Below are 9,320 nucleotides of genomic sequence, written 5' to 3'. Positions count from 1 at the left end.
TATCTCAATAGACCATTACCTCCTAATCTCCTGGTCACTTTGTCTCACTATCGTGTCTCAACAAGTGAAATTAAAAAAATATTTGTGCTGTACTCAAACAAACAGTTTAGTCTGATTGTATATGTGTAGTTTGCATCAAAATGTAATGCGGAATATTTATTGTTTGTAATTTTTTCAACAACAAATCCAAAATCACATGCCCAGCTATTCGATTCAATTTTCAATTCAATTTTATTTATAGTATCAAATCATAACAAGAGTTATCTCAAGACACTTTACAGATAGAGTAGGTCTAGACCACACTCTATAATTTACAAATACCCAACAATTCCAGTAATTCCCCCAAGAGCAAGCATTAAGTGCGACAGTGGCGAGGAAAAACTCCCTTTTAGGAAGAAACCTCGGGTGGTGAGGAAAAGTTCCTTTCAGGGAGAAACCTCGGACAGACCCAGGCTCTTGGTAGGCGGTGTCTGACGGTGCCGGTTGGGGGTGTGATGAACAGTGGCAATAATAGTCACAATAAAGATAATGGAACTATGACTATAAATAGTAGTTGTAGTAGTTCAAGGCGTAGCAGGGCACTGCAGGGCGTAGCAGGGCACTGCAGGGCATAAACCTATGTGAAAAAGCTATGTGAAAGCAAAAATCTAAACAGAAAATTACAATTGCCATTGTATTACAATATACAATAGGTATAATTGTCCAATACTTTCATCTTCTTAAAGTGCAGTTGCAAGTTTCGGTGACAAAACATTTTCTTGCTTGCTTTGATGACAAAAAATACAGCACAGTTGTTGCACTTTCAAAACATTTTTTAGCGGGAGCCAAACCAGAGACTTCTGCTGTCATGGAAACCAGTGGGCTGATTTTGCAAAAGACATAAAATGAAGATAGAAATAAAAAAATAAAAATACTGAGCAACAAATGTCTCTCTCAATGCTAAACATCCTTTTTACTAACAGTGCTTCAGACAGATTCAAGACGAGAACAAAACATTCCCAGAGCAGCAATGCAGAGGAACTTTAAACATAATCTCATCAAATTAAGAATTACATTATAAATTTGAGAAAAATGTCAGCTGTATTTTTTCTGCGCAGACTTGAATGGGTCAGTAAGTAATGGTGAGAGTTTTTCTGCACATAGAATGTGTGCACAAAGGACTGACATGCATCAGGTGTGCATATGAGTGTGGGCACATGCGTGTCTGCACATACGCGTTTATATATCTGTATTTTAACTGTGTATATCTGTGTGCCTGTGTTTACTTAATGATCTTGTGTGCGACTCAAATTGATCTCCCTGCTACTTCTCTTGTGAAAGATTGATGACCCCAGAGTGTCCCTATTGTAATCTCCTGACCTGATATCTTTTACAAACATGCGTTTGAGCACTGGAACCATTATCAATTTGTAATTTAGCTAAATACAGTCTTGTCGGTAGACAGGGCGACATTCCCGCTGACTCTAATAGAGAGACTCGGATAGAGATTGATGACAAGCTGAAGTTTGATGTAGGCTGTACAACACTGCGAAGGTCAAAAAACTGCAACAGCAAATGTTTTTCTTACAGAATTCTAATTTGGATTGTTATGTTTTGCAACTGTTTTATAAAGCTGTTCCTACAGTGCATCCTGTCCTTTGGCCTGATTTGTGTGTTGGGAAACATGCGCAACATCCCATAGGCTGCAGCTCATGATCAGTATGGCGTGTAGGGTCATTGGGTGTGACCAGATGTCAGCTGTTCCGTTGTGTAAGGACCTTATTCTGAATAAGGCTGAGCGCATCCTCAATGACCCTACTCACCCTCTGCTCAACAGGTTCCAACTAAGCTGTCAGGGCAATGGAAGGATTCTGCAGAGGAAAATAAGAACAGCTAGGTTTACCAAGTCTTCTGTTCCTTCAGCAACTGGACTGTTTAATAAGAGGGACAGTACAAAAACACCAAAACTTAGGATCTGATGGTATTTTGGTCAGGGCTATGAGGAATAGTAATATGTATGCAATCTTTGTATGGTGCAGTATAACTGATAGTAGACATCTACAGTGATATAGCCCATTGCACATCATATTCAATATGATACTAGGAAGTGTGTGTGTGTGTGTGTGTGTGTGTGTGTGTCTCTGTGTGTCTATGTGTCTGTGTGCGTCTGTGTGGGAGGGTATGTCAGACCAGTGTGTGTGTGAGTGTGTGGCTCGATGGTGTTTTAAGCCCCCAACGTCTCCTTCCAGGCAGCGCTGTGACCGTTGACTTCAAGGCACCTAACCCTGACCTTAACCCTAACCCTAACCATTGCCTAATCCTAGTGCGACGTTGGGGGCTTAAAACACCGATAAACGAGTATGTGTGTGTGTGTGTGTGTGTGTGTATGTGTGTTGGGGGAGGGATGAATAATGAAGACTTTAGACTAGACATTCTTATTCACAACACGAATGAATGACACAAAGTCCTCTGAGTTTACGAATGGCTGATAGTTTTTGAATGTCATTTTCATTGATGCTGTTCCTTGTTTCACCACACACACACACACACACACACACACACACACACACACACACACACACACACACACACACACACACACACACACACACACACATATAAATATGTTGTACTTGCCCAAGACTGTAACAAAATCTAGTTGAACAAGTGAAGATATTTGGAAATAACACCTACAAAGCAGCTTTATTGCTTCAACAGCTCAGCATGTTCAGATGATCTGGCCCATTGAGTTTATTTGTGTTTACTCAGTTAATCCTAACGACTGCAGATAGAAGAAACAGACAACTCTGTGATTCTGTTTGAGCATTAGTATAGAGAGATAATACTCAACATAAATTAATCAAGTCTGAATGGCTTGTATAGATCATTTATCAGTGGTCAACACTGCAATCAGTAATCACTACATGGTGCTTCTTTGATTAAATCTTGATTTGATGTCTTGAGCCTGTTACAATAATCCTTATAGAGTGGGAGTGGGGCCTGTTAAAATAACGGCCTCTAATGATTGTTGCAGGGAGACAGATTACATCTGTAACTTTCCGTGTGATTGCGTGCACTCAAACTCAATATGTGGGGAAAAAAAGCCAACAACAACTCAGACACATGCATATATACAACACACATCATAAACATGAATAGCAGTTCTCTGCTACCAAATTAGGACAACACAACCCCGTCAAACCATTTATCATCAAAACTTCCTGATGGTGCATAGACCCAAAACCTTCCAAATGTTATGTACCCATCCGTTATGCACGTTTCTTTCTCTTAGAATTGTCATTTTAAAAGAGCAGAACAAATCGTTAAACACTTTCCCTTTTATATTGTTCAAGGAAAACCTGAAACAGGCTGCAAGAGAGAAAAGAAAAAGGAAGTAAAAGGGATGAATGTGATGATGAGAAGCAGAAGTAAAAGTACCAATACCACAATGTAAAATACAATATTTATATATACTGTAAAGGTATATGCACATTGGCTTTCTTGTCAAGAGTAAGAGAGACGATCATTACCAAGGTATACCGGCCACAGCCGGTTAGCTTAACTCAATGCCTGAAAACTGCAGAAGACATGTAGACCAGGGGTCAAAGGTTATATATGACACCATTGACAGGCAACCAAACCACACACTCCGTGTCATTGATTGAAGTTACAGATTTCTCTGGCTTGTTGGAAAAAGTTGGGATAGTGTAAGTACACAACTAAAATATATATAATACAGGTATAGTTGTTTATAGACATTTTATTGCAGGAATATTACATATTATATCAGTAAGATGAATGTAGCAGAGTTAAAAAACTGCAATATTTCCCCCTGAAATGTAGTGGAGTTGCAGATACTCAAGTAAAGTACAAGTACAGTTCCTCAGAATTGACTTAACTGGAAATGTAATTAGTTTACTTTTAATCTCTGAGGAGATGGAAAGAGAAGCCAGACATCTGGTAAGACTGAGAGACAGAAACAAAGGCAGGAAGGCACAATGAAAAGACAATCTGACACTCAGACAGACGGACATATAGGCCTTTAACTTTCTGTCAAGCCACCTCATTCAGTCACCGAGCCACTACCTTGACACAGTAACTGAACTCCAGCCAGATTTAGGACAGAGAGACTGAGCAGGTCACGTTAATGATTCACTAACTCTGGCTTTCAGGACCATTGTGAAATCCTCATGTCAAATACATGTAAAGCTGTTTAGGGAGAAAGGGAGGGTTAATGATGAAAGGGGCTTATCTCAGTGATTGACCCACTGGTATAAAATGCTCAGGGGGCTGAGACTCTGGACAGGGACAGTGGATGCGCTTCTTCAGCACTGAACCTCCAAACCATCTACTCTCTCTTTCTCCTTACAGTTTACCCTCATCTTCAATCAGCCATGGGAGTTGCCTACAGCGTTGGAGAGTAAGTGAAACGAATCATCAAGAGAGCTGTGAACATTGTTATGCTGGGTCCTGAATATGGTGATGTTATCTTGAGTTTAATCACACAGTATTTTGATTTGCTTGTTTTAACATTTAAGCAAGAAAATGTGAGCTTAGAATCACAAAAGTTTTAATTACAACACAATTTTAAAAGTTTATTCGAGGTCATGCATGGGATGTAAACCTTTTGCAAAGGTATAGTGATTAGAGTTCTTGGTGGTGTATGTATTACTACGTGCGCAAAGGAAGAAACAGGGAGTTATTCCAGTCATTCCATGGTAGAAAGCGGTTGTTGCAGTGTAGATTGGCAGGAAGAGAAAAAGGGTATTAAAAGTAGGTTTAGACAAAAAAATTACTACTTTTTTCAATATTAAATGGATTTTCTGGATTTCAGTAATGAATTACTCAGAAGTGGCTCTCTTTTGGAAATCTGTAGGTGGCAGAATCTTAAAAAATAACTCCAAAAAAAGGGCTTCTTAATTTTCACTCTGTCCTCACCTCGGATATTCCTAGCCCAGCATGATTAACGCTTAAACCATTTAAAGCATGCTTCACTTTCCTGTGAATCATGTCCAGGCACGATTCAAAAGATAATAGAGTATTGTGAGTAGCAGTTGCTCAACTTTCAATTTGTTTTTTTCTTATGGGAAAGGATGGGTTAACTGTCATTAATGCTTTACAGTTGCAGTGAAGTGACATGCCCAGTAGAAGAAGTGAGGATTGATTTACTGAAATGCAGTTAAGATTATGTAACACACAGTGATTCTGCTTTAGTTGAATTATTTGTAACCTCAAAGTGGTGATTGATGTTATAAGCCCTTTGCTTTTCCTATTAAAAAACTACTCATTTTAGCCATAGCAGGCCACCTGAATAAATCTGTTCAGGTAAACGGTGATTGTCTACTCATAAAAGAATTCTCATTTTGCATTCTACAGGGTCGACCACCTCTACACCTTCTTTGTACAGTGGTCCCCAGAAATCTACACTAAGGGCAACAAGAAGCACCGCCAGCCCCGTTTCTTCATCAGAGAGAAACATCAGAAGCGCTATCTGGTAGTGAAGAAGAACAAGGTGGCTGTGATCAACAAGCGCCTCAGTAAACCTGTCGACCCCACTGCTAAAAACTGGGAGGTAAGGTTTGCATGAACACACACACACACACACACACACACACACACACGGTTAAATATGAAATAAAAGCCCTCTGTGGCTCTTTAACTGCAGGATAACATCAGGGCAGGACAATAAACCTCTACAGTTTAAACATTTTTTTTTAACATTTGTAAATGCACTGGTTTATAAAGAACATCAAGTATCCCTGATTTACAGTAACTGAGGCACCAAAGTGCCTGGCAGTTATCCCAGAGGTTGTGGGAAATCCCACTCTCTATATATGGACATCCTATCTCAATCTCCTTCCCATTTTCCTAGAGCCACACTTCACTTTCCTGTTTGAGAGAAAATAAACTATTACGTATCAGAGCTAACCAATGAGAAGCCTCTCCACTTAAGTTGCCAGCCAATAGCATTTACAAAGTAGAGGTAGCCCACATGCAACACAAGGGATGGATGTGGTACATATGGTACTGCAGAGCGTAGAGCTTGACAGAGAAACCAGGAAGAATGAAGCTGCTCTCAGACAATTTCAAGGTGTTTTATTTCGCCAGTGACTGTGTGGAGCCGTATGTTGAGGTAGGACCACTATACTGCATGTTATTATGTTAGGAGATGTGCTGTATTTATGGGGTAAAATATACTTTACCCTGGGGTAAAAAAAAATGTTGTCATCATTATCCATCCTTCCTAGACAGCTTGCGATCCAGTAAGTCCAGTTATGAATTCAGCAATCCAGTTGTGAATTTACTGCCAATGAAGTTGTGTTAAACTTGTTCCTGCATCTACTGTTGGAATAAAATATTTACCCTTTAGAATTTACGTGTGCACTGTCTGTAAATGAGTTGTTCAACCACAAGTTTCTGTATGTACTGTAGAGGAAAGTCTCATTTTGTCTCATCTTGTGTCCTCCTCCAGATCATCACACTGAAGGACTCCAAGCGGCGCCAGAGTCTGTGCAGCTCGGTGGACTCTGAGGCAGAGGAGCCCGAGTACCAGGAGGAAGCTGAAGGTGCTCTCCCTGTCCTGTGTGACCGCAGCCAGCTGCTGGGTGACCAACACCTGGAGAAAGTAAGTTATACCCGGCAACATTTCAAAATAAAATCTGTGTAAGTGATTTAGCAATGATTTACAGCCATCAACTCGTTTTGTTGTGATAATTACTTTTATATCTTTCAGTATGACGTCTTTTGATTAACATCTCTTTTTTCCCAACAGCTTGCTCTTCACCTGCCAGCAAGGACCCAGGGCTATCCTTGGCAACTGGTCTACAGCACAGCCATCCATGGGAGCAGTCTGAAGACTATCTACAGGAATATGGCAAGATTGGACAGCCCTGTGCTGCTGGTCATCAAAGACATGCATAATAAGGTTGGCCTCTTTATCTTAACTCTCCACTGCTTTTAATTAAACAAATGACTGATACCCTGGTTAATAGTGTATATGTGAGTACTCCTTTAATGACCCAATGTCTTGGTCTTTTCAGGTGTTTGGGGCATTTTCTTCTGATCCATTCAAAGTCAGTAAATACTGCTATGGCACAGGGGAAACCTTTCTGTACAGCTTCAACCCTGACTTCCAGGTAAGAGTGGAGTTTCCTGTGTGGTTAGAAAAGTATCTACCAGCTAGTCTGAGAACTGTTGTATTCATAGTACAAGTAAAGTTTGAAATTATTTAAGAGCTATTCTTTAGCTAAGAAACTAAACACAATCTCTGGAAAGAAATAACTTTCAGAAAAGGATCAAAAATACATTTTGCATGTGCATTTGACATATTTTGAAACTTGTGCAATGGGTTTGAGTACAAGTGTCTTAAGTCTTTTATTTGGCATTTTCCCAGGTATACAGGTGGAGCGGCGAGAACTCCTACTTTGTGAGCGGCAACTTGGAATCTCTGCAGATTGGTGGAGGGGGGTAAGTTATGTGGTTGTTGATTGCCCCTATGAAATATAGACATACACACTTAAAAAAAAGAAAGCAGTTAGGTCTGTCGGTGTTATAAAGAAATAAAAGCAAGATCATAAAATAATAACTTTAACTGTGACATAGCCGAGATTACAACCACCTGGTATCTGAAAGCATAAAACATTAACAACTTTTAAAAGATTTGACATTAAAGTGTTTGTTTTTTTCTTGGTCTGTAGGGGCGGATTTGGCCTGTGGCTGGATGCTGATCTGTACCATGGTTCAAGCTTCTCCTGTCCCACATTCCGCAATGCGTCGCTCTCCACACAGGAAGACTTCATTATAAAAGACCTCGAAGTCTGGACTGTGGGAACTTAAGGGGACAACATCTGAAAAGACCCCACTGTCCTGACTGGAGTTACAGAACTTCCAAAATTTCAAGGCGTACATGTGGTTTTGGCCACTACTGTACAAAACCTGAAAGAGCAGGTGCTGTCATCTGGGCACCTGGCTCAGATTAGCCCACATACAGAAGTAAAAGTCTTTTGGTTCTCATGCTGGACTTTCTGTTTATGCTGGTGTGATCTGTGCCTGTTCAAGACAAGTGGCCAGAAGAAATCCTGTAATTCAGGGTCCTGCTGCTTTAAACTACCGGCTATTCATCAAAAGCCCTGTGCTAAGACCAGTCAGTCACTGGCATCTGATGCTTTAAGCCCTCCATGCCCTCCCTTTCTTGTGGGGAGCATTATAATACAAAGTTCACAAAAACACTTTTGAATAAAAAAGTTTTTAATGACTGTAAGCGCATTCAGGATTTAAGGAGAAAAAAAAAACTTTTTCTGTTTAACAGCCACATGTTTGTGAAATGTAAAATGTGTTTACAGTATATGTAAGGTTTATGAAACATACTTGGCACATAAGGGGCCGTATAAACTAAAAGGTTAAACAATTAATTTATTGTAAAAACACTGTAACATGATAGTACGCACAATGTCCTAAATGGACTCTAATTGTACTTGTTTTTTTTCTAACGTGATGTCTGGCTGGTGAATGTTGTTCTCCATTTGAAAACTACTTCTGCAGGTGAAGACCTAACCACTCAGGTTGAAAAATAAAAGCATTAGATTGCACTATAAACAACGTATCGTCTGTCGTGTGTGCGGTTTGTGGAGGAAGAGACATCAACTGTTAACTGTCACTTTTGTTTTTGGAAAGTGGGACACCTGCCTGCATATTTGCATGAATAGACAATATAGGAACATTTTTTACATATTTTTATTATCAATTTATCGAAATGTATTTTAAGAAAATATAAACCGAAAAGCAACATTTGTTTGTATAGTTTATTTCACATTTTAATGTTTGTGTGCAAATCAGTCAACAACAACGGAAACTAAAAAGTGTGTATTCTGTCGATATGATTTGCTGATACCAAATCTGATCAGGTATTTATAATATTTGCGTTCATTTGTGATATATATATATATATATATATATATATATATATATATATATAATGTAGGCCAGAAAAAGACCACATTAGATATAGTGAAGCAACTTAAATGTATGTTTGATAGCAAAATATTTTTACTTAACAAAGTAGGATTTATTTTAATTCCCAACAAGAACAAAATAGTTTCAAGTATTATATATATATATATATGTTTGATTTGATTTATCTAGCATATGGGTGTTAAGAAACAGTCATATCCACAGAGTCAGCAACCCTCATTACAATGTGACAAAATTGTGAATTAAAATGTTGGGAAGACAAATACTAAGCAGTTAATGTACACTGATAAACTGAATGTTAAGGTCCATCATGCCAGAAAATAGAGGTAGAAAATTTTGAAAATCAGGTTAAATGAGTTACCAAGTATATG

General features: G+C 39.0%; 1 protein-coding gene across 1 annotated transcript; it reads left to right on the top strand.

The window, feature by feature from the left end:
• Positions 1–5,963: 5,963 nt before the first annotated feature.
• Positions 5,964–8,579, top strand: ncoa7a (nuclear receptor coactivator 7a). Its single transcript, XM_078253478.1, has 6 exons — positions 5,964–6,112; positions 6,452–6,604; positions 6,752–6,904; positions 7,020–7,115; positions 7,373–7,446; positions 7,677–8,579. Exons 1-6 carry the CDS (start codon positions 6,044–6,046, stop codon positions 7,813–7,815), a joined length of 684 nt encoding a protein of 227 aa, XP_078109604.1. The 5' UTR covers positions 5,964–6,043; the 3' UTR covers positions 7,816–8,579.
• Positions 8,580–9,320: the final 741 nt, after the last annotated feature.

This window comes from Sander vitreus, chromosome 6 (assembly GCF_031162955.1).
Source record: "Sander vitreus isolate 19-12246 chromosome 6, sanVit1, whole genome shotgun sequence".
NCBI lineage: Eukaryota > Metazoa > Chordata > Actinopteri > Perciformes > Percidae > Sander > Sander vitreus.
This window is presented reverse-complemented; position numbering and strand designations above follow the sequence as displayed.

Excerpts from the sequence above, each read along its gene's own strand:
- ncoa7a (XM_078253478.1), top strand. The coding sequence starts at position 6,044 with ATGAAGCTGCTCTCAGACAATTTCAAGGTGTTTTATTTCGCCAGTGAC. Across the intron at positions 6,605-6,751 it reads GTGACCAACACCTGGAGAAA|CTTGCTCTTCACCTGCCAGC; the intron begins GTAAGTTATACC and ends TTTTCCCAACAG. Across the intron at positions 6,905-7,019 it reads TCAAAGACATGCATAATAAG|GTGTTTGGGGCATTTTCTTC; the intron begins GTTGGCCTCTTT and ends TGGTCTTTTCAG.